General features: G+C 51.5%; 2 protein-coding genes across 2 annotated transcripts in view; one reads left to right on the top strand and one right to left on the bottom strand.

The window, feature by feature from the left end:
* The window catches only part of TRIM25 (tripartite motif containing 25), a 28,840-nt gene extending 19,086 nt beyond the window's left edge, over positions 1-9,754 (top strand). The window contains exons 3-9 of the mRNA XM_045299738.1: positions 1,781-2,014; positions 4,819-4,990; positions 6,568-6,618; positions 8,044-8,070; positions 8,365-8,415; positions 8,497-8,586; positions 9,080-9,754. Of these exons, the coding sequence (XP_045155673.1) occupies positions 1,781-2,014; positions 4,819-4,990; positions 6,568-6,618; positions 8,044-8,070; positions 8,365-8,415; positions 8,497-8,586; positions 9,080-9,609 (1,155 nt within the window). The 3' untranslated portion in view covers positions 9,610-9,754. The remainder of the gene's footprint in view (positions 1-1,780; positions 2,015-4,818; positions 4,991-6,567; positions 6,619-8,043; positions 8,071-8,364; positions 8,416-8,496; positions 8,587-9,079) is intronic.
* Positions 9,755-21,869: 12,115 nt separating this feature from the next.
* Positions 21,870-23,338, bottom strand: part of DGKE (diacylglycerol kinase epsilon) — a 13,336-nt gene continuing 11,867 nt past the window's right edge. The window contains exons 8-10 of the mRNA XM_004707031.2: positions 23,145-23,272; positions 22,818-22,929; positions 21,870-22,471 (exon numbers count right to left, since the gene is read on the bottom strand). Of these exons, the coding sequence (XP_004707088.1) occupies positions 22,292-22,471; positions 22,818-22,929; positions 23,145-23,272 (420 nt within the window). The 3' untranslated portion in view covers positions 21,870-22,291. The remainder of the gene's footprint in view (positions 22,472-22,817; positions 22,930-23,144; positions 23,273-23,338) is intronic.

The raw sequence follows: 23,338 nt of genomic DNA on the forward strand, positions 1-23,338 counted from the left end.
CGCTCCCTAGCCTAAGCTGCAGGGGTGTTTTCTCACAAAGGAAGGAGGGAGAATGAACAGGGCAGTATTGTGGGTGGTACGGGCGAGGCCATGGGGAAAGAGGTAGATACAGAAGTGGTTGACTCCCAGGACCCCTGCACACTGGCCTTCTTGGGTGTGTTTCTGTTTGTCGTATTTGATGCTGAGCTTCTGAGGCGAAGCGCAGCTTCTCGTTTAGTGACCGCTGCCCTTGAGAAAGCCATGGGGCCTTGTACCTAGTCTCCAACGAACTTAATAACCAAGAAAGGAAATTAAAAACAAAACTTAATTAACTCAAAAACACCTCAACAACAACAAGGCAAAAACCAAACAAATTTTAAAAAAACGCCAAAGAAAAAACTTAAAATCCTTTTTTTGGCACTGTTTGCTAAAGGCAGTGCTCATTCTCACATAAACATGCACGTGATACAGCTCAGAGTCCTTGAAGAGTCTAGCCACATGTAGCGATGCTATCGGAGAGTGGCACCCCAGAGGATGATAGACTCTCTTTTTGACTCCTCTCTTTTCACCACTCCCGAAGTATCTACTGCTTTCAGTGTATTCATGGACTTAGTTCTCTGATGGGTCCCTGACAAAGAGAAACACGTCTTTCACAGTTAGGAGCTGGAGGTTAGAATTGCGGGCACCAGCTCTAGGGCAAGGCCTTCCCTTTCTGCTGGTTCTGCGGAAAAGTCCTTGTTTCCTCCCAGCGTCTGAGGGCCTGGCCTTCCAGAGCTCCCTGTGTCTTGCCATTCTCCTGGGTCTAGGAGGTTCTCAGCACAGGGATCTGATCGAATTCAAGGTGTTGCATTTCTTAATCACCTTAGAGCTGATTGACCGATCACGTAAGATCCTGGGGGTGATAACATCATTACTTAACTAGAAAATTGCATTATTACATAACTTTCAAACCACTGAGAATCCTGGCCCAGCCAGGTTGGGGTGGGGGAGGGAGGCACAGTTCCATTGATGGCATTCGTCACTCCCATGTGTTTCTTTATATGTTTCGTGCATATGTGTGCCTTCTTTGGCACTAAATGCTACCGCTCTCCTTGTTTCTGAGCTGTCCATGAAGAATGCCATCCTGCACGCATGCCTGGACAAGTTGCTGTTCCCTCGTGACAATTTATACATGCATAGCTCTGATTCATTAGTCTTCTGAAACTTGAAAAAAAATGATCCCTGCTTACTGTCCCATCCTATGACTGTCCATAAGACGTGTCCAATCTGTAATTGGTGGACATTTAATGTGCTTCCACGTTTTCACAATTTCAAACAATGTTAGGTGTCTGGGGATTTTCTAGGGCATAGTCCTAGGATCGGAGTGCTAGGGTACAGGGTCTGAGCACCTTAAAACTTGCCATTTGCAGCTGCCCCATGCGATGAGGCTGTTGGGAGCCCTACTGTCTTCATTGGCTGATTTTTTGGAAGTAGATCAGCAAACTTTCATCCTAGTCCATCTGAGTCTGACAGCCCTTCTGAAATCTGTTCTGCATCGGGGCACCACTGACATGATGGTAGGTGTTCAAGAGATTCATTGGCCTGGCATCAAACCCAGGCTTCTCACATCGAACCACCAATGCTCTGGCAGATCTAGATATTGGCAGGTTGGTTCTATAGTGACCGCACCCCTTTGTGACTCCCACTAGTACAAGGGAGTCAAGGGCTCCCTCCGATCCACATCTTCCCAACGCTTGGCATTGCAGGCTTAGCCTTTAGCCCGTCTGACGGTGCCCTCTCGTCTCGTCTTGGCCCTCTGTAGGAGGCAGCGAACAAGAAGGTTGATGTGCTCCAACAAGAATACATGGAAATGAAGGCGTTCATTGATGCCTCAGAGGCCAACTCTACCCGGAAGATAAAGGAAGAGGAGAAGCGGGTCAGCAACAAGTTGGACAGCATTTTCCAAATCCTGTTCAAGAAGAAGCATGAGATCCAGACCCTGAAGGAGGAGTTTGAAGCGGCCTTGAGTAAGGGGGACGAGTTTGAGTTTCTGGAGGTGAGTCTTGGCGAGGTGTGTTAGTCTGGGCGTGTTAGTCTGGGTTGACTAGAGAAACCAAGTCACAGACACTCGTGGGTGTAAGAAAGAACTTTGTATACAAGAGCAATTGAATAGTGAGAAAACAGCCCAGCCCAGTCCAGATCAAGTCCATAAGTCCGATATCCCATGTGTCCAATACCAATCTATAAAGTCCTCTTCAGACTCATGCAACGCATGCAATGATGCCCAATGCAGGAAGACCACTGGTCACTGGGTAGGAAGTCTTGTGGATCCAGTGGCGGCATAAGCATCTCAGCGCTGGCAGGGCTCTCCAGGTGGCTCCTCCAGCTCAGGGCTCTAGCCTCGCTCCATGCGTCTTGTCAGCTGCAATGTCTCCCAGGGAGTGAGCATGTGTCCTCTCATGAGCTATTTATCTCCTTAGCGCCCCCAAATGAGCTCATCAAGCTGCAACCTGATTGACAGGCTAACCTCCACCCCTTCACTCTTAAGTCTCAGAAAGTGACAACAGATGATGTGACTACCACACAAGGGAAGTCATTAATGGTGAGCATCCCTTCCGCCTAGCTTCTTGATAATGATGTAGGTGCTGTAGGGCACTGCGAAGGAGTTGTGAGAGTGAGAGGCCACCAGGAGCACCCCTGTGACACCCAGTCTCATTTCCACGGTGCATAACCTCCTCATCAAGCTAGTGGCTTGTAACAGCATGCATTTATAATCTCACAATTCCTGGGTCTCAGGGTTTAGCGGGTTGTCTACCTCCGGGCACACAGGCTGTGTTCTGGATGCTGGCTGGACTAGGAGCTTAGGTCCAGTGGTTGCTGACAGACATTAGATTCAAGCAGTTATAGGACCAAGGTTCCTGGTTCCTTGCTGTCTGTGAGCCAAGGGCTGCTGTCCTCAGCCAGAGGCCCCGCAATTCCCTGCTCACAGATCCCTCTCCTGATTTGGTAGCTCACTTCAAAACCAGCAGGAGAATCACTCCCTCCAGGAAGGCCAAGTCCCTCTTGTAGGGGCTTTTACCTTCTACAGCCTACCCAGGACACTCGCCCTGCTGAGAACCTTAAAATTGGTTGATTTGGAACCTTACTTGTATCTGCAGAATTCTTTCACCCTTGCCACATCATCTACGCCAACCATGGTGGTGATCCCCCATCCTATTTACAGGAAGGTGGGAGTGATACCCCATCCTATTTACAGGAGAGTGGGGTGTGGGCTGCACACGCCCGCCATCTTGCTTGTATCCTTGCTCTACAAGACCCCAGGAAGTGTTTCTGAGACGTAGATTTCCCCTGCCTCCCCACGCCCTTTCTGGCTTCTTGTTCTTTACCAAGGCTCACTGGGTCCTTGATGACCAGGCCATCTTTGCCAGCAGCTCACTGCCTGTTGCCAAGCCCAACCGGGGACGCACTGTTCTGTGCTTCCTGGGCATCGCTTGGGAATGCTGTACCTTCTCCACCCAGAGACCCCATGGCCTTCTTCAAGCTGCCACGACAGTTCCCCATCTTCCTTATTCCATCAGTGGAGTTCCTGAGCATGCTCACCAGTGTGTTAGGCAGGGTTCTCTCGAGGAACAAACCCAGGACACATGATGAAAAGGATAGGTTTGTACAGCAAGAAGGAATAGAACAGCTAATTTGTCCACACAACAGTGCAGAAGGCTCAGTTCAACTCACTTTTGTGGAAGAGTTAATATACTGAAAGGAGGGGGCTTTGGTCCAGGGTCAAGGAAGCAGACAGCAGTGTCTTCCTGCAGGCAGCAGGGTGAGTCAGCAACAGTCAGTAATACAGGAGCTTAGTGAAGCAGGCCGGATGGGATATTGAACTCAAGCAGTGTAAGGGGACGGGATCCACCAGCCTCAAGCCCAAGTGATGTGTGCACCAGCAGTGTGGCAAAGAAGGACTTGAAGGAGCCTCGGCTGTGGCCACATGGACCATGGGTTGGCTTGACCCACAGGTAGTGTAGCTCACAGGTTGAGGCAGAGGGCTAGCTAAAGCAGCAGCACGCTGGTCCGATCACCAGAGAGCACGAGAGATGGGGGCGGAACTTGCAGAGCCATTTATCTCGTTGCCCTCCAATCAAGCTGTGACCTGATTAAACTCCGCCCACACGTTCCCGTTGACCTAGTGGGCACGATAAACCTAACTATCCCAACTGGCCTCCACGATGGCCTTCAGGATGGCGTGTTAGCCATCCCTATTTTCACGTCTGCTTTGACGACTACTGAGTTACTGTGACTTTTGGCTGGGCCCACCCCTTCTTACTGCCCTCTTCTGCATTGCTCGTTGGGGGCCTGCCAGGCAGGGGGTATTGGGTGAGCTCAATTGATGGGGTCACCTGCCCGGTAACACAGTGGGTTCCGGGGAAGTTCCTGGAGGCCCTGGGAACCTTCTCTTCCCCGTTGACAAGCTTCTTGCCCATTGCCTGTCCCGGATGCCATGAGGGTTCATCCTCAGTGCTCGTTACTGTTCGTTGGCCTGGCTGCTCCCCTGGACTTTCCCAGCCAGAGCTGGTATAGCGGGAAGCGCATCGCCATGGTGTGCTGATGACCAGGGACCCGAGCTCACCCCTGCTCCAACGGGCAGAGTTCCTATCAGGCTGCTAACTTGCCAAGTGCTAGCCCTCAGCTTCCGTTCCCAGCTCCGGGTCGCCGTGGTGGGTTTCCCGAGCCTGTCGTTTCTGAAGCTGATGGGACTGAGCACCCATGGGCCCAGCAAAACTCCTCCTGAGAATGGAGCCCTGAGACTTGGCTTCTCCTAAGCGACCTGCCCTAACACCCCTCCCCCACCCTGGCCCGTTCCAGAAAGCCTCCAAACTGCAAGGAATCTCCACGAAGCCAGTCTACGTGCCCAAGGTCGAGCTGAATCAGGAGCTGATCAAGGGCGTCTGTCAGGGCACCGTTGACCTCAAAAACGAGCTAAAGAGGTACATTAGGCAGCACCAGGAGAAGAAGCCTGAGGATGTCCCCAGTCCAGGTGAGAGTGAGTAGCGCCTAGGCCTCCTCCCCGGGGTCCTGCAGCTGGTTGGGACCCCTCAGCAAGCTTTCTGCGGGGAGGAACGGGTCCGAAGGAGGGCCATGATGCGGCGTCCTGGGGCCCAGTCACCCTGAAACAGTCACTTCCCTGGCGTGCAGCTGGGGAGCCTTTGGCTCATCCTGACTTTATGACCATCCCTACTAGAAAATTCTGAGGTGGCATCGGCTGCTGTTGTGATGGGCCCTGGCCGTCCCAGACAAGCTCTTTTGGAGTGTGCTCATTGAGGGTTTTGTGATGGATTTCAAAAGGGCTTGGCGTGCTCAGTGTCTTTGGCGGGGAAATGCCTCGTTTTGGAGGACAAGATGAACCTGACATCCTCCGTGATGCTCCCACTCCGTCTCCTCATATCCAGCCCATTCCTGGAGTTTGCTTCTTAAAGACCTCCTGACCCAGCCCCTCAGTCCCTCCCCCAGCCGCCGCTGCCACCAGCCTGCTCCCAGGCGCCACCACCTGTGCCTGTGTCAGCTTCTGCAAGGGGCCATCTGCCTCTGCTCCTGCTGTGGTCCTAGAGGGACGTTGAGCATGCAAATCTCCTCTCCTCCCTGGCCCTCCCTGCTTCAGGGTCTCTCGGCTGCTTCTGGATTACAGGCCAGACTCTGGACTCTGCATTTGACTCCCTCCCTGGACCCTCTTTCTTTCCATGCTCCGGTCCTCAGATGTGCCACAGGACCTTGGCACGTGCTTGCCCTGATAACTAGAAGGCTCTAAGCCCACCACCCTCTCCACTGAACACCTTCCGAAACTCAGCGGAAACGTGACATTTCTCTGCCAGCCTCCCCTGCCTCCTCAGCCATCACCACAGGAGGTCTTAGGGTCCTTAGCACCCCTGTAGAGCCCTTTGCACATCTGCCCTGTGACCCCTGTCTGTCTCCCCCACGGGAGGATGCTACTTTTTAGGGCAAGACTGTGTCCTGTCTCGCAGGCCTTGCTGTCTCTCCAGTGCTTGGTATATCAGACCTCTGGGGCCTTCGAGGGAGCAGGCCTGAGTCTACACTTGGTCAGACAAGTGTCCTTGCAGGACAGTACCTCTGAAACCAGGCATGCAGCTCCGTGGACAAAGCGATGGATGAATTAGCCAGGCCTCCTTTTTGACCCGTGTCTGCTATTGGTGATCCGAGGCCTGGGAGAGGGGGAGGAGAGAGAAAACCATTTGGCAGGAAGCAAACGTTGGTTTGGTTCAAACACTACACGCCAGGCGACTTGGTTTGCTTCGGTGGCCACGTCAACCATGAAGAGGCGTGGGATCCTCCCTGTCCTGCACCTGGGAGAAAGCAAGCTCAGAGAGGTCCCTGAACTGGATAGTGACGGAGACAAGACTTGCTCGCAGTGACTTCCTCTGTCGGAGAAGAGAGGGAAGCACATCCAACTGGCCCTTCTAGTACCTTCTTTCTATCTCTTGGGCAGGCCAGTCGAAAGGGCTGTGTGTATAGCCCTCCACCTCTCTGCCCGGGGTGCACCGGGCTGCTTGCATTGGTGGGAAAGCGCTCTATCAATGAACCCCTTCTTCTCTGGTGCAGGTGACTCCAGAGAGCGTGTCCCGCCCTCCGCCACCAAGAAGAAGCTTCCCAGTAAGTAACTCCACCCCTGTCTCCATGGCAGCAGCACAGCTGTGTTTGGCAGATGCCTAGTGAGACACTCACACCAGTGTCCCTGCTTCTTCCAGGCCCCCCAAGCCCATCCCAGGGGGTAGAAGTGGCACAAGTGCCCATGGGAATTTAGAGGAGGTGCCCTGCCATCCCTGGGCTACCTGGAATTGTTGGCCCACCAAGTCTCTGGCTTCTTTGCAGCATGGGGTTGTAGGCCTTGGGCAGAGCCCCCTGGAGAAGGTCAATAGTGATCTCTGATGACCCGAGTCCACTCTTGTCCTGTGACTGCTGAGTTCTAATGTGCTTCTGCTGGCACAGCGTTTCTCAGCCTTTCTTACATTATCATTCTTGTCACCCCCAAGCCTGTTGAAGTATTTCCCCCAAACTAGAGCTCCCACACCCAAACCCACTGCCAGTGAGTCAGTGTGGACTCCTGGTGATCCTGCGTAGGGTTCTGAGATGGGTACATCTTGGCGGGCACAGCCTCATCGTTCTCCGGAGGAGTGGCTGCTGGGAGTGGTGGACAGGCCACAGTGGAGGGAGAGCTGTGGTGGTTAGGGAGGCACCTGAGCCTGGGGTCCTCTGGTCAGAGAGGAGTGGGTGGTGAGTGAGACAGCCCCCGAGGCACTCTGCTGAAGGGTCGGGGGAAGCAGTAAGTGGGGGCATGCAAGGTCAAGGGAGGGGCAGTGGAGAAACGGAAGATGGGACAGAACAGGCCACAAGACCCCAAACACTCCCTGTCCACGCTGCTGTTGAGCTTGAATGTGCATCACAATCACACGGGTCTTAAGATCCGGCCCTCCCCCTAGAGCATCCCGTTCCCAAGATCTGGGGTGAGACTTGGGAACCTGATCTCAAAGGTCCCAGGTGCTGCCACTGGCTTGGGGACATACTTTCAGAAGCACTGTGCAAGCAAACCCGAGTTCTACAGACTCTAGAAACTTCTAAAAAGCATGTCTATCTAGCTAGCATCTATCTAGCTATCAATCAATCTGTCATCTATCTATCTGATATCTAGCTATCTAGCTAGCATCTATCTAGCTATCAATCAATCTGTCATCTGTCTATCTGAGTGACTCTGCTTTGCTGTCTGAATGTTCTCCTCTTCTGAAGACAGAATTGACCTGTAACATGTATCCTCATTGCCCAAATCAAGATACAGAACTTTTCTCACTCCAGCGATTTCCCTCCTGCTCCCGTGGGTCCCTCTTGCAACAACCACCGGCCTGGTTTCTGGCACTGTCGGCCCCAGGCGCCCTCTGATTGCTGACCCCCCAGCTCCTTCAAGCTCACAGGAGGCCCACCCTTCCTTGGACGGGCCGGTTCATGCACACAGACGCGTTGATGGTCTTCGGAAAGTGTCCTTGTGTGGCGTTTTATCTTACGTCTAAAAACTTTCTTTTTCAGAAGACGAAAAGAAGCCCAAGAAACCCAGTAAGTCCTGCAGTTGTCCCTCTTTCTGTTTCCGAGACTAGCCAGGCACAGCCACAGCTGGCCTGTCCTATCGGAGTTCTGTGAGGGGCCTGCGTTTACGGGAGCTCTGTCCTGACCGGTCTGTAGGGATAAGATGGTGGGCAGAAGCCCCGCCTGGGCTCCCCTGTGCCACCTTGGCAAGCGTGTGTGGGTGTGCACTTGTGTGTAGGGGGTGTGTGTGTTTCTTGGAAAGCAGCTTTGGAAGGTGCCCTGCATCCGGCTGCCCTCTCATCGCTCCTCCTCTCTGCTCCGCAGCTGCTGTTCCTGCACCATCGAGCAAGGTGCCAGAACCAGCCGATCCCGAGGGTGAGTTCTCGTGGGCAAGGGGTGGTGGGGCTTCCGGTCCCCAGTTGTTCTGAAAACACCTGATTCCTCTCTCCGCCACAGCCAAAGGCACCGCGCCCCCGCAGAGTGCATCCCTCAAGGCCAAGGAGCTGGAGGTCTTCTTAGCCAAGTCCAGACCCGAGCTCCTGGAGTGTGAGTTGCTCCTTACCCTTGCCCGCCCGCCGCATCGCCCAGCGGCACCCTGGGGCAGCTACTCCCTTCACCAGCCTTCTTCCTCACCCTGCCTGAGAATCAGCCCCGCCTCCCCGCCCTTCTGAGCCAGCTGAGGCTCCACCATCAGTTCCTTGACCTCCGCTCTGGCTGCCCCATCTGTCTGGCTATCCCACCCCCAACCCTGGCCGCCTCCAACACACCCCTGTCTCTGGGCCTTGCTTGTGGGACCGTCCACTCCACAAGCCCTGCCTCAGGCCCCTCTGGCTCGGGCTTGTGTATCTTACACAGCACCTGGCACGTGCTTGGGGCGGCGGGGTGGATGGAGAGATGGGTGGTTGGCTGACTAGAACGAGCGGGTGGCTGATGGATGGCTCTTGGGACATGGGTAAATGAAACAAATCCACCCCTGGGCCCGCCTGGGGCATGGTGTACGAGGGAGAGCCCTGAGGGCCCTTGGGATCCTTCTTTTCAGACGCGACTAAAGTCATCTTGGATTTCAACACCGCCCACAGCAAGGTGGCTCTGACGGAGAACTTCACCATGGCGTCAGTGGCGGACACCCCCCAGAACTACCGGCCCCATCCGCAGAGGTTCACCTACTGCTCGCAGGTGCTGGGTCATCACTGCTACAAGAGGGGGGTCCACTACTGGGAGGTGGAGCTGCAGCGGAACAACTTCTGCGGCGTGGGCATCTGCTACGGCTGCATGGAGCGGCAGGGCCCCGAGAGCCGGCTGGGCCGGAACGACACCTCCTGGTGCGTGGAGTGGTTCAACACCAAGATCTCTGCCTGGCACAACAACACGGAGAAGACCCTGCCCTCCACCAAGGCCACGCGTGTCGGCGTGCTCCTCAACTGTGACGCCGGCTTCGTCATCTTCTTCGGCGTCACCGACAGGGTCCACCTGCTGTATAAGTACAGGGCGGACTTCAGCGAAGCGCTCTACCCGGCTTTCTGGGTGTTCTCCTCGGGGGCCACGCTCTCCATCTGCCCCCTCAAGTAGGCTGGCCGCGAGGCACCCACGGAGACCTGCCCGTGGAGTGCCCAGGGCCTGGGGGGAGAAGGCCGCCCCAGCAGGTGCTCCCTTGGAGAACATCCCGAGAGTCCCCCAAGGGTTAAAAGAGAGAGAGCGCAGGGGGAGGGGTGTGGCAGGGAGAGGTTGGGTGGTGGTGGGGTGGTGGGTGGCAGTGTGTCTGCCTCCTGGCACCTTGATTTCCCCAGGCAGGGGTGACCTCCTCCCACTTGCTAACTCTCTGGGCTGGGGAGCAGGGGGACAGGCCGCTGAGAATAAAGCCCTCTCTGTGTCCCTTTCTGCCCTGGCGGAAGCCCGGTCCCTCGTAGATCACGTGGCTCGGGCTTCTTTGCCCTGTGGGGCAGCCTCCAGAACTCCGGGCTGCCATGACTCTCCACAGCGCTGTGTAACTCAACAGATTAAAAAAGAAAAAAATTCCCAAGTCCCCGAATTTCAGTAGGACCCATTCCCCAGCCCAACATGTTGGGGTTGGGGCGGTTACTGGGCCTTTTCTCTCAGTCCTTCTTGGTGCTCAAGGGGGCTGTCACAGCAACCCTAACCTAAGGTGACCAGACGTCCCGCTTTTGGCGGGACAGTCCCGATTTTTAACAATTTTTCCTGCGTCCCGCGGCGTTCTAAAATCCCAATTTTTGGAATGAATGCACGACAAGCTAGGGTATTTGGTTTTTGGCTGCCATGTGGCTATTTCGCCAGGATATAAGTTTTATCAGTGGTGTTCTGATTTACCAATGCTAAAATATGGACACCTTACCCTAACCCCAGAGCCACGGTGTCCCAGAGAGACAAGCCCCCTTCTCCCTGCCACCCGGCACAAAGCCTCACCCTTTCTGGCCCCTTCATTTTAAATGTTTAGTTGGACAGAAACTTTCTCAGTCTAAGACCTTAATCCATAACGTGAATTGGCCTGGTTGGGCTTGTCTTGTGTTTCAAGGTCAACGTGACCCAGGCCCAACTTTGGCCAGAGCCATTCCCCTGCACTTCCAAGTTTGTATAGGAGGCAGCTCAGCAGGGTAGCCATGGCTTTGGCTTTGGCCACGGAGTCTTGCTGATGAAGTCTTTCTTCCTACAGTTTGGGGTCCAGGGAGGGACAAGGAACACTACTGGGTCAGAGTCAAACCATGCTTCTCCCTTGATCTGGGTTTAACGACAAGGTGGGTGGCTTGTTCTGACATCATCTTGCCTTCTTACCAATAACCCGCCAGTCAGGGCTGTGAGCTATTGGATGGGCAGGTGATAATACTTCTACGGCTAGCTAGTCTAGTCACGCAGACAACTGGCCTGCTCTCTGAGGCCTGGTGCAGACAAGCTGGGCATGGCTGCCTACTGGACCAGACTAGGTCACTGCATGGGATGGTAACCTCTCACAAAAGGGCTTTACAGCAGATCAGATGGAAAACGGCAACAGTCCTATTTGTCTTTGACCACAGGCTGCTGGCCCAACATCGACTCTGTGTGATGTCAGAGCCCATGCCATGTGGCTGGCTTCCCTGCGTGAGCCCACGCCACAAGGACACGTTGGCCATGCTGGAGTCAGCAGGAACTTTAAGCACCAAGGAGGGGGCCAAGCCCAGGGGTCAGAGCAGGCTCCATTGTGCCTGCTGTGATTCTGAACCCCCGTCCACTCCGTGGCAGGAGCTTGGTGTAGAATCTCCCCCTGCTCCTTGTGTCCGGATGGTGTCCGGGGGTAAGTTCTCCTGCCCCGAGTGAGAGGAATTGAACCTCTCGTGGGGAGAGGAGCCCAGCCCTGGGCTTTCCCGGGCAGGCTCTTCCTCATTTGATGAAAGGAGGTTACCGCTGGGGAAGGAGGGACCGAAGACCTGTCCTCCAGCTATCTGAGAGTTTACCACATCGCAGGCTTCATTGCTGGGAGGCCGGGGCACCTGTGGATCTGTCGTCTCTCAGCAAGGATTTCCAGTTCCTTGAGAGAGCGAGCATCCTTGTAGAGCAGGCCTCCCTGCCCCAGGTGGTAGGTGGTTGCCAAAGGATTTCTTCCTCTCCTGCGTGGAGGAAAAGTTCTTTAGTGGTGGCTCTTTGCTAAGGAAGGCCATTTCTTCCTTGCTCTTCTGAAGCAAGAACCCCTTTGGAAGCCAGTTCGGGCTGGTCTGAAGCGGGGCTTAGAGGGCGGGAAGGCACAGACGTCCTCACGCATCGCTGCGGAAATGAGGGCCAACAAGGCTCTTTCCCCTCGGCAGTGAGCAGTTGGGGGAAGAAAGCCTGAGCCCCTCTGCTTAGAGGCTGGCAGGTTGGCAACATTGAGCTCTGTGCAGGAGCCCCTGCATGAACGGAGACGGAGGATGCCCTGCTGTTGGGGCCATTTTCTTTGCAGGGGGCACCCCTCACAGTCCCCTGCGAGTCCGCTGTGGTGCTGCCACCTCTAGAATCTTAGCGTGGGCGGAGCCTTCGTGGGCATCTGGCTTCTCATTTTGCAGAAGGTAGAGGGCTTCCACTCGCCTCCCAAGCTGTCCCTCGAGGCGACCCCTCACCGAGCGAGTGGGGACAATCCTGGTCCTGTGGCTGTCAGAAAGTCCCAGCAACATGCTAGCCAGATGCAGGGTGCAGAGGTTGCCTAGGGCCCTTGGCACCGGAAACTAAAGGTCGGTGCCGAGGGTCTTTGTGATTTGGGATTGGCAAGCTGTTTTCCTGTTTTAATAACTCCGAAGGGGGCCTGCCATCTGCAACTAGTCCCCACCCCGACCTCCAACATCCCTGCTGTTGTTGGGTCTCACTGATCAGGAGAAAAGCCTCGGAGCTGTTATTTCTTGAGCTTTTTTATTTTTAAGAGTTAACTTAAAAATAAAGGAGAGTGTTTATTGTGCACGTGGAAGTTCACAGAGCACATCAGTTTTCCATTCGATACTGGTCAAGACAGGGTTCCCTGATACGGGCTATACTCCTCACAGTGTGTCAGCACCCCCCCTCCCCCCCAATTTCTCCCTGGGCTCCCTGTTGCCTGTCATCTGGATGTTCTACCCCTTCCTGCCTCCTCACCTTGGCTTTTGGCAAATGTGGGCCTTTTGACCGCATATAATTGACTGCGCTCTGGGACTCGTCCTTCTTGGGCTTTGTCCATTCTTTGGGTCTGTCTACTGTTTACCCCAAAGATGGTCCCCAGGAACAGCCTCAATTCCAAGTCAGAAAGATATATCAGGACCAGCGTCTCAGGGGTGCCTCCAGGCTCGATCAGATTTCTAAGCCTCCCCAGCGGCTTGGATATTTTGTTCTACATTTTTCTCCCACTCTGAGCCTCTGTTGTGATCCCAGTCAGCAGGGCTGTGATGGCAGCCGGGCACCACCCAGATCTTCTGGTCTTGGAGTTGCGTGGGCTGTGGGTCACGTGGCCCTTTCCTCCCGGGGACTCATTGCTCTCTTGACTCTTCGGTTTCTTCATGCAGTCGTATCGTAGCTCACGAGCTTGGAAGACCCCAGGTGCTTCTCCTCCAAGGACACTGCAGCGCATCGTCTTGATGAACTGTGTTGAACCAGTTAACCTAGATGCCCCCGAGACAGATGCCTTTCACCTTTGAGTCTAGATGCTGGGTTGTAACTGAGCTGTCTCCATGCTGTACCCCTGCTGTGCACTCTTGGCTACAGACAGGCAATTGTGTGTGTGGAGATGTCCACGACCGCAGGTGGATGGGCCCCCTCTCGCCCTCCCCCACCCTTCAGCATCCGTATCTACCTATGGGTCCATTTGTCAGTGACTGTCAGACTACAGTGCAGGACGGTCTGTGTTACACTCGTGACCGTTGTTGTCGTCAGGTGCCGTTGGTCCTGACGCCCCGCCACCCCGTGTGTGACAGGACTAACACTGCCGGCCGTGGTTGAGCCCATCGCTGCAGCCACCGTGCCAATCCCTCTTGTCGGGGACCTTCGTCTTTGTCGCTGCCCTTTGTTCCCGCGTCCCTCTCAGTCGTCCCGTGCCTTGCTGGTGTTGTGTGGATCTCCCCGTGTTGGGCGCTGTCCTTCCCGTCACCATTCTGACCCAGGGTCTTCCCTCCACGTGGTTCTCCCTCCCTCCCCCGCCCACCTCTGGTAGCCTGCAAGGAGTATGTGTGCGTGAACCTTTTCATGTTTTGTTTTTAATAGTGATGCTCTCATATTTGCCCTTTTGTGACCGACGTCCTTCCCTCAGCATGATTCACCCTTGTTGGAAAAGGTTTTGTGGCTTCATCGCGATTCTTGTCTCAGAATACCCCTGAGAATGACGATGGTAAGATTTCCTCTCGGGCTCTTTGGACATGCTGTCAGGAGGGACCCGGGGAAGGACATCCTGCTTGGTGAATTCCGAGGGTCGGTGACAAAGAGGAAGACCCTCAACGAGATGGAGACACGGGGGCCACAACAATGGGTTCGATAGCCGGGGTTCTGAGGACGCCAGAGCTGGGCAGCGTTTTGCTCTGTGTGCTTCGGGAACAGGACCCGACTGGACAGCGCCCAGCCACAGCCGCAGCCCATGGTGCACGTGTCCCCCTGTCTGTTTGTCCGTGCACCTGTGGGTGGGCACTTAGGCGGTTTTGACTTTTTGCTGTTTTTAATAATTCTGCAATGAACGTGGGCTATCCACATGTCTATTTGGAGTTAACTCTTTAAAAAAAATCACCAGGGTTATAAACAAGGGTCTTTTGACACTCGTGAGTAACATGGGGATTGCAGCTGGCTAAGGTGCCATAGAAGCTGGTGTTTGGCGAGCAGTCATGCTTCTCAGTGTGTGTAGACATGTCTTTCTTGCTCCCGTCAATGAATGAGCCTTTCCATGGCAGGACAGGCAGCTCTGGCTGCTCACCCAGCCCCAGAGGTGGGGATCTTAAAGTCCAGCCCATCAGAGGCTGCCACAGGGGAAGTACCACCTGCCCTCCATCTAGGCCAGGGGCCAGGAGTCGGGCAAGTGTACATACATAATGGCATGCAGCTATCAGGGGGACGGTGATGGGAGCACGGCTAATTCTGTACTCTTCCTACTACTGCTTGAAAAATGTAACAAAATTGAAAAATAAAGAAACAGCCCCAGCCAGCAATGGACCCCTCCTGTGGTTTCTCCTGGTTTGTCTGGGGGCAGGGGCTGTGGGAGGGGGGGTGGATTTGAGGTGGCGGGACTTGCACACTTTGAATGAGCCCTTCCTGAGTTCCACCTGTAGGAATAAGACACATGGTTCTTCCAAAGAGCATCCACATTTATTCTCTCCTAGGGTGACGGCCTTGTTTTGTTCCTGTTTGATGTCACTGCTGTTTCTACCCCAATCCACCCACTTCTACATTCCAATAAGATCCGGATTCCTGGTCTTCCAGGAGTGCCCATCTTTCTCCTCATAATCCATCCTCCCTACCACTGCCAGACTGTACGTGACACCTAGGTTCACAGCCACCAGGTTGCCACTTGTCACATTGCAGTGGCTTGTGTGTTGCTAGATTGCTGGAAAGCAGGTCACCACTGCTCTAAAGAATGCCCTGGCCACTGAAAATCCCGTTTCTAGGGGAACACAGAGCCACGCGTTTTTCCAGGGCTGCCCTGTGGATGCCTGGGCCTTTGCCACTTCATTTGTTCAAAAACTGAGCGCCTCCTAAAGGCAGGAAATGAGGCCGAGCGTCACTTCCACAGAGGAGGGGCTCCATAACACAGATCCAGGTACATGCCTCCATCTCTCATGCACAAAAAAAGAAAAGAAGTTCCTCTTTCCTCGTCCCAGAGCTCCACAGAAAGCTAGGTTATTTAAAGGCACTGTGTAAAGCCTTCAGCTCACTAGATCCCTGCAATCTTTCCACAAGCACTGGGTCTTGGACTGTGCAGGGCTGGTTTCCTTGAACGGCCTTTGGGTGGATCAGAACCCCCGGCGTTGCCAGTTTCCGGGACAGAGACACAGCTCAACAACAGACAAGTATTGCTCTAAAACAGTTCTCAACCTGTGGGTCGTGACCCCTTTGGGAGTCAAACGACCCTTTCACAGGGGTCACCCAATTCATAACAGTAGCAAAATGACTGGTGAAGTAGCAACGAAAATAATTTTATGGGTGTGTGTGTGGTGGGGCGGGTCACCACAACATGAGGAACTGTCTGAAAGGGTCGTGGCATTAGGAAGGTTGAGAACCGCTGCTTTACACACTTCTGAAGGCAGTGTGCTTCCATCTCTCTGACCCCTCCCCAAGGATTTCTGACCTCTTTGACAACACATCAAATGGCAGTGCTGGCGCCCTCCGGGGACTTGTACGTGCAATGCTGAGCTCCGAGAACCAGCAGACGTCTGCAGGGGTGAGATCAGGACTGCAGGGTGGATGGGGTAGTCTCCGGAGGCAATTCTCAGGACTGCCCTTGCTTCCCTGGAAGAGAGGGCAGGCACATGGTCCTCGGCCCCACTTTCCTGGCCGGTTCCCTCCTGTGCAATTTCCCATTCTCTTGACATTTCTCCCCAGTAAGTTCCTGTGGTCATCCAGTGTCCATTGAAAATATCAATCAAGATGACCCCTTTGGGATCCCAGAAGACAGTTGCCATGACCTCCTGAGGCGACCTCTCCGTGGGGCTTACCTGCCCCAGCAGAGCGCCTTGAACGCCAGTAATGCGAACATAACGCATTGCTGAGAACATGCCTGCAGCACCCCTGGGTCCCAGACACACCTTAAGAGGTAGCTTGCTAGGAATAAACCTGTGCAGGCACGGACTGGGACCCTAGTAGCACAACCTACTGGTTTAACTCTTGGGACCTTTTTGGGTTTGTTTGTAACATACGAGTATCGATGGTGGTGGTTGTGTTGATGAAGCAGAGGAGATGGTAATCTGCGGTCCACTGCTCAATGTGAGTGGACTTCTCTGTAACCAAATTGTAAGACCAAACCAACTGCTGCCAAGTTGATTATTCCAACTCATAGTGGCCCCGTGCAGGGTTCTCCCAGGCCGTGAATGAATGGAGAGCCTCCCTGTCAACAGCAGCGGGCACCACAGCAGGCTGGGAATGCCGGTCTGAGATTACCCTCCAGAGAAGGCATCATCCGTCTCAAAAGAGAAGGTCATTTTAAAAACAAATGTTAGCGTGGACTTCTGGGTAAAGGTGGTAGACATGATCTAAAACCGTCTAATGCTTAGTGAAATACATAACAAATATTATATGCCACAAAAGGTTATGAGGAACTGACAGTAGCTGATAGACCGTATGCTAGTTGGAAACTCTAGTGCTACTCAAGGAGCTGTTTCTCTCGGGCGGACTAAGGACCTCCCTGCAATCCAATTTAATCCTGTGCTGGGATACAGGTACTATAGCTGGATGCACAATGGAAAACAGAGCACATTCCATTAGTTTCCAACAAACATTTAAACATCAGATTTCAGTGTTCACTCTGGTAGCATATTGAAAAGTGGATTTCGTATAAAGCCTATCCTGTTCTCTCTCAAAGTTCTTTCTGCTCACAGCTGACCTGCGTTCCTGCGTGGTGACAACCAGGTGCTCTCTGTTCCCTCTGTGCCTGCGTGTCAGCTCACAGGTAGGCACCAGCTCCCATTTTTAGACTGAGGCTCAGGGAGGCTGTGCAACTTGCCAGTATGTGGCAGAGGCTGGGTCTTCAGCCCAGCTAGAGAACGAACTCTACTCCTTCCACTCTCCCAATAGTGGCCATGGCTCTGGGGTCAGTTCTGTCATGTGACCCTAGGATGGCCAAGAATAGTTCCAAGGCTGCAAATTGCTTCCGACGGCACCTGGGGTGGGGGGTGTTGAATCCCTAATCTTCTGGCTAACCCCCCAGCCACGAGGCAAGTCTACCTGCTGTATGTCATTTCGTTCTTCCTGGATGATCTATGCACATGGGAATGGATGCGTCTCCTCAGTGTTTATCTCTGCTCCATGTCCCTGGCTAGCGCAGCCGGACACAATAGTGTCCTTCAGTCCCCAAGTAGTATCTAACCCAGAATCTGCTGCATTGCAGTCTTGTTTTTCTGAAAACACAGTCCCCTTTCCTGTGAAACAAAGGTGCTGCTTTTATTGTGTCAAAAAAAAGCACACAGGATCGTATTTTAAGTGTGGCACTTTTAATTAAATTTTTAAAAAGCAATCAAATATCTTCCACAGAAAAACTACATGAAGGGCTGTCAGGGAGAAACCCCCCAAACCGCCCCTTCACATTTGTCTATAGGTGCTCAGCACAACCCAAACCCCACATTACACTAGCAGTGGATGGGAGGATGGGGATAAATAGCTACACACATTCCTGTGTGCATTTGCAGTGTCTACAGTTAAGGACACAGACTGTGCCTAGGCTAACATTAGAAACACGAGGAACAGGGGCTAACAGTGCTTTCCTAATTAACAATATGTATTCAAATGATGAATTTGTTAGTGCCAAGTGGCAATAGTCCAAGCAGCAACTGAGACCCTCAAAATATCCTCTGCACAAAAACATCAGGTTTCTGAATAAGTAAAAATCAGTAGAAACAGGTTACAATCATTTTAATAGTGGTTTCCAAGTTCCTCTTCAAAACCAGCGAGTTTCCTTTTTCCCCTCAAACACCATCTTCTCCCATCTGCCCCCAGTAGCTAAGAGCAGGGCCCTGGCTGACGGGAGAATGAGGAGCTGCCTCTTCCTGCGCCCCGGAAGCAGTCACTGCCTCTGGGGTCCCACCTGGAGACCAGGAAGCGACCCTTTGGACGTGCAGGACTCCTCGGAGCAGGCACAGCCCCAACCACAACTCCACACAAGAACAGAGGAAGCTTACCAACTCTTCAGGTAACAAAGTTCAGACAAACATCCATTTGGGTAGAACAAGAGCAAGTTTTTCACAGTTCTTTTCAAAAGACTGACCCTGGCGGAAGAGGCCAGTTGGTGGAGTAAAGGAAATGTAATTCCAAGAACATCTAATTAAACTCCATCTGGTCCAAGGGCGGCGAGGCAGGATGTAGGCCAGCAGCGTCCTCACGTGAGGCTGCATCAGCACCACCGGTGCTTCCTGCTGCAAGAGGAGCGTGTCATGTCTGCTCTCCAGAGACAGGGACGCTTTCAGCCAGGGGCTCCGTGCGCCCCAGAATCCACTTCCAACACGTTCCCCAGGTGGTTTGGGGGCTGCAGACAGCCTGCACCCCATACCGTGAGAAACAGGACAGAGGTCTTAGAGAAAAACTTGAGAATGAATAAAAATCCAACCCCCACACCACCTCTTCCTTCTTGTGGAGAATGCATCTCCATGCAGCTGGACAGAGTCACAGAACACTTTCTACATTTCTAGAGACTTCCCATTACATTAAAGTAGGTAGAATTAAACAAAACAAAACATTTCTGAATATAAAGTGCTGGTTTCGGCTTCGGTACTATTGTTTTTAGGGAAAACAACACAACTATCAATCAATCACTCTCAAATATTGACTTTTTGGGCTGAACAAGTAAGTACAAATTATGTATTCGGATCCATGTTGATCTGTAAATTAATATAACTTGCAATGTTCTCCAGATAGTGCACATTTAAAATCTCATACTATACATTAAGTACAATTTTTACACTATAAATGCAGTTACTCATCTTTTGACACTTAATTTCACAAAGCAAGAACTTTATAATTGAGTCATAGTAAACTTTACAAAACCAGGGAATACACTAGCTTTCAAAAAGCAAATACTGGAGGTTGTAGGACACTAAAAAAATAAAAATAAATAATCTCGACTATAAAAATCTTTATAAACATTAAGTTACATTGAAGGGTTCACAGCTAACGGTTGCAAAAACTTAAAAACACTGAAGATCACATAATCGTACTACTTGACAGCCTGCATTTTGAAACCCAGGCCAGCCAGATTTATACTGAACATAATACAGTGTTGCTAATCACCATCTACTTATGGGACCAGTAAGAGCTGCCAGTACTCAGTGTCTAAACATTGAAGCTTCAGGAAGTTAGGAATGTCTGAGAAGAGCCAAAGCTGAGCGAAGCCTCACACACAGACATGGAAATACACATTGCTTTACACATCTTCCTGAGAAGGATAAACTTTTAAAACCAAGGCAAGCCAAACATGAGGCAGGAAAATGTGATAAATTAATTTGAAAAGCATAGAGTTTCTAGTAGACAGCTATTGCCCTAATTTTTGACTTGCAAATATGAATCTTATCATGCATTGCATTTTTAAAAAACAAGGCACACGCCCACACATTGATGTGAACCATCAAGTCAAGATGGGTGTTGGGACACGGCATTATGAAACCACTTTCTTAAATACAAATGAAGGCTGAAAGAGGGACTAGCCAACCGAGAAACTTCTTGCAGGGCTGGGACAGAAAAAGGCTCCCTGGGCTAAAATGCAAAATTCCCTTTGTTTAAATAAACCTGCACCAAGTGTAGGGTGGTATCGTTACTGCTCTTTACATGAGAGAGCGCTGATCATCTTACCAATTTATAAAGCTCGAAGCTTTGTAGGTAAGATAAGTCGGTCGTTTCCAAGTTGTCAATTTTCTGAGTGTCTACTTTCTACCTCCTTTTTCCAAATTATTGTTTTAGATACAAAAGAGACTCCACAATGTTATTCTTAAAGTACATTTTCCAGCAATTAAGAAAAATATAGCATTATTTGAGACTTTTTACTTGGGATATCCCATATTAACTTTTTACTTTGCTTCTGCAATTAGTACTATGAATTATGGGTAAAATACAACCTAAAGAAGCAAATTTAACACTCTATTTACAAAATATAAACAATTTGACCATGAAGGATAAATCTAATTATACTTAAAACATGATCTGCCCATAAAACAGAAAATCTGCCCAATGCCCACCCCATTGCCCCTCACCCCCTCACTCTCACCCCGCCCCAGCAGGTTGTCTACCATGAGAGGGGACAGGGGACAACAGAACTGCTCTCTGACTCAGAAGTTGTCATCTTAAGTAATATAAAAACACTTTATGCTGGTTACTGTATATGCTGTGACTCATTTTTAAGTTTATGGCAATTCATAGATGGATTCATATGGACGTTTCAGGTAAGTTAGTGTGTTTGGGGGACACATCTTAATCTTTCTGAGCTGAATCTCACAAGACCACCATCACCACCAGGCAAGCACCAGCTGGATGTGCGAGGGGACAGAGGGGCAGGACAGCAGACCAAGGGAGCCCTCTTGTGGGCAACCAGAAACCAGCCCTCAATTCTTGGCAACTGGGAGGAAAACAGAAAACAAACAAAGACAAAACAAAAACCCCTTCCAATTGCCATCTCCCCACCCCAGCTATCCAAAAGGGGCTTGCCAGTGTATTTTGCTACCTGCCCCCACACCCAGTTTTCGGTAAAGATTAGGGAGTATTTAGAAAAATTAAGATTATTTGGATACTATATCTTTCAAAGCAATTACATTACAGACTTTCATTGCTTTCTCAACAGGTTTTTCCATTAGATGGCAGCTAGCAAAATTTATCTGATTAACTTATTAAATAAAGCTACATATTGCAAACCTTACTTACACACAGGTACCATGGCCAGGGCAAATAATACATAAGACAAAAAATATAGATCTATTTCTCACTTTAAAATAAATATGAATAAACGTTTTTGCAGAGGATTCTGAACATCTTCCTCTCCACATTCACACCAAGGGGGCAATTCTGTCAAATAACTTAAAAAAAAAAAAGGTGCTGTATTTCCAAATACTGGAAGACTGGAATTTTTAAAAGCAATGGCTCTAACGAGTGCCTTTCCTTTAGCACATTTGGTTGGTTATTACTGACACTGTCTTCTAATGATCAGAACCATTTCACTTCCAGTGGGAGGGTCTCAGAAAGTGTGTGGAAAGACAGAAGTACAAGGTTTTTTTCTAGGAGCCTTCTGAAGGCCTCAAATGCAAAACGTCTCGAATCTTAATCTCCTATCAATTTGCCTCTCGGGTTTTCTTTCAGCTATACTGGGATTATAGAAAAAAAATCCTGAAATTCCACTCAGTAGTCATTAACAGGGTTAATCAAACAACCCTTGGGGGGCTGACAGTGATCCTAACCTACGGACTGTTTGCTCTCAGGGCTTCCCAGCCAGGAGCTCCTCTGGGCCCCTCAGGGTTGGGCACATTTGCTGAGGCAGGCTGCAGGGGAAGGCTAACATCATCCACGTGAGCCACCGCCTTTCCAAGACACAGGGGACTCTACACGCTACAGCAGCGGTTCTCAACCTGGGGGTCGTGACACCTTTGGGAGACGAACAACCCTTTCACAGGGGTCGCCCAATTCATAACAGTAGCAAGTTATGAAGCAGCAACGAAAATAATTTTATGGTTGGGGGTCACCCCCAACATGAGGAACTGTATGAAAGAGTCGCGGCACGAGGAGGTTGAGAACCACTGCGCTACGGGTCAGCACAATGGAGCGGCTTGCCAGCCACGCTTGGCTGGCTGTAGACGTGTCCACGCAGGGTCTGGCTCTCGAGCAAGCAGCGAGCTGTGGATACTTCTGAGTGGGTCCCACTCTTAAAGCAGAACCACGGGCCACGTTTTACTTCAGTGCAGCTCTTCCTATTTAAAAGCTGGTCCTATACAACCAAGACATTCTGCTGAAAAAGGTGCAGGCTGTTATCAGTCACTGGAAAGTTTGGCTGTTTGGGGAATGCTATTTACATGACATGTATACCCATGACCCTGCTGCCGACACTAAGACAGGAGCGTGTGCTTGTTGAGTAGACTCCAGAGCGAGTTTCTGTTTCGCCAGCCGTCTATTCAGCTTCCTTTAGGTCCTCTGGGTCCGAAGCACTAGAGCCCTCGTCATCCGTCTGCTCTCCAGAGAAGTACAGCATCAGCGCGTGCGTCTTGTGGGTTATGGTGACCGTGCAGGGCCCCTGTGCCCACGGCTCCCCGTCTACCTGCATCGGCATCATGGAGCACTTTAAAATCAGCTGCAATCAATCAAGGAACAGACAATGAACAGACAGTAAGTTCACAGATGTCTTCTGAACAAGCACACTCACAGCTGCATTTCAATCTTAGAAAAAGAATCAGAATACGTATTTATCATCGATTGCTTCGGGACTCCTTTTCGGCGAGGGCTCTACTTCTTCAGCTGAGGGAAGACCCTGCTGCTGGTTTTGCCCCCAGCCCAATCACGCAGCAGGTGGAGGGTGAGTGGAAGTGTGTGACTGAGCCGCAGTTTAACAAGAGACAGTGTGGGTCTTGTCTCATGTCTATTAAATGGGGAAAAACACGTCTGGATGAATTCGCTAGTTATTGCAATATTTCACCTACCCGTACTGTGTGGGCTTGTCCTATTCGAAAAGGATTGGCCAGCTTCACCTGGATCTGAGCACAGTGGAAAGACCCATACACTCCGACAACCTCCAGTAAACCATCATCATGTCTATATGCAAAAAAGAACAAAAAAGATGCACAGACCACAGGATGCAAGAAAAAACCCAGTCACATTAGGGCAAGTCCTTTTTAATATATGGACCATGAGATAGCTATTAATTATTTCTAATCATTTTAATGACTACGGAGAACTTGCGGGGAATGTGTCAAAGGCCCTAAGAACTGGCTGTACGAAAGACACACACACACTGTGAGGGAGCCCACCTGGCTAGGGGGTAGGTCTCATCCCCCATGCCTTCCCAGAGGCGGCAGCCACCGCCCCAGTAGCCGATGTTCAGAACGATGATGCCTTCCAGATTCGGCAGGTCCACACGCTCACCATCCAGCTCTAGCTTTAAAGACACACAAGGAGGGCGTTACGACCGGGCAGCAACTGCCCCCACACCCACGGTTTCTTT

Source organism: Echinops telfairi, unplaced genomic scaffold (genome assembly GCF_000313985.2).
Source record: "Echinops telfairi isolate 266 unplaced genomic scaffold, ASM31398v2 ScPeMD7_7458;HRSCAF=8496, whole genome shotgun sequence".
NCBI classification, from domain to species: domain Eukaryota; kingdom Metazoa; phylum Chordata; class Mammalia; order Afrosoricida; family Tenrecidae; genus Echinops; species Echinops telfairi.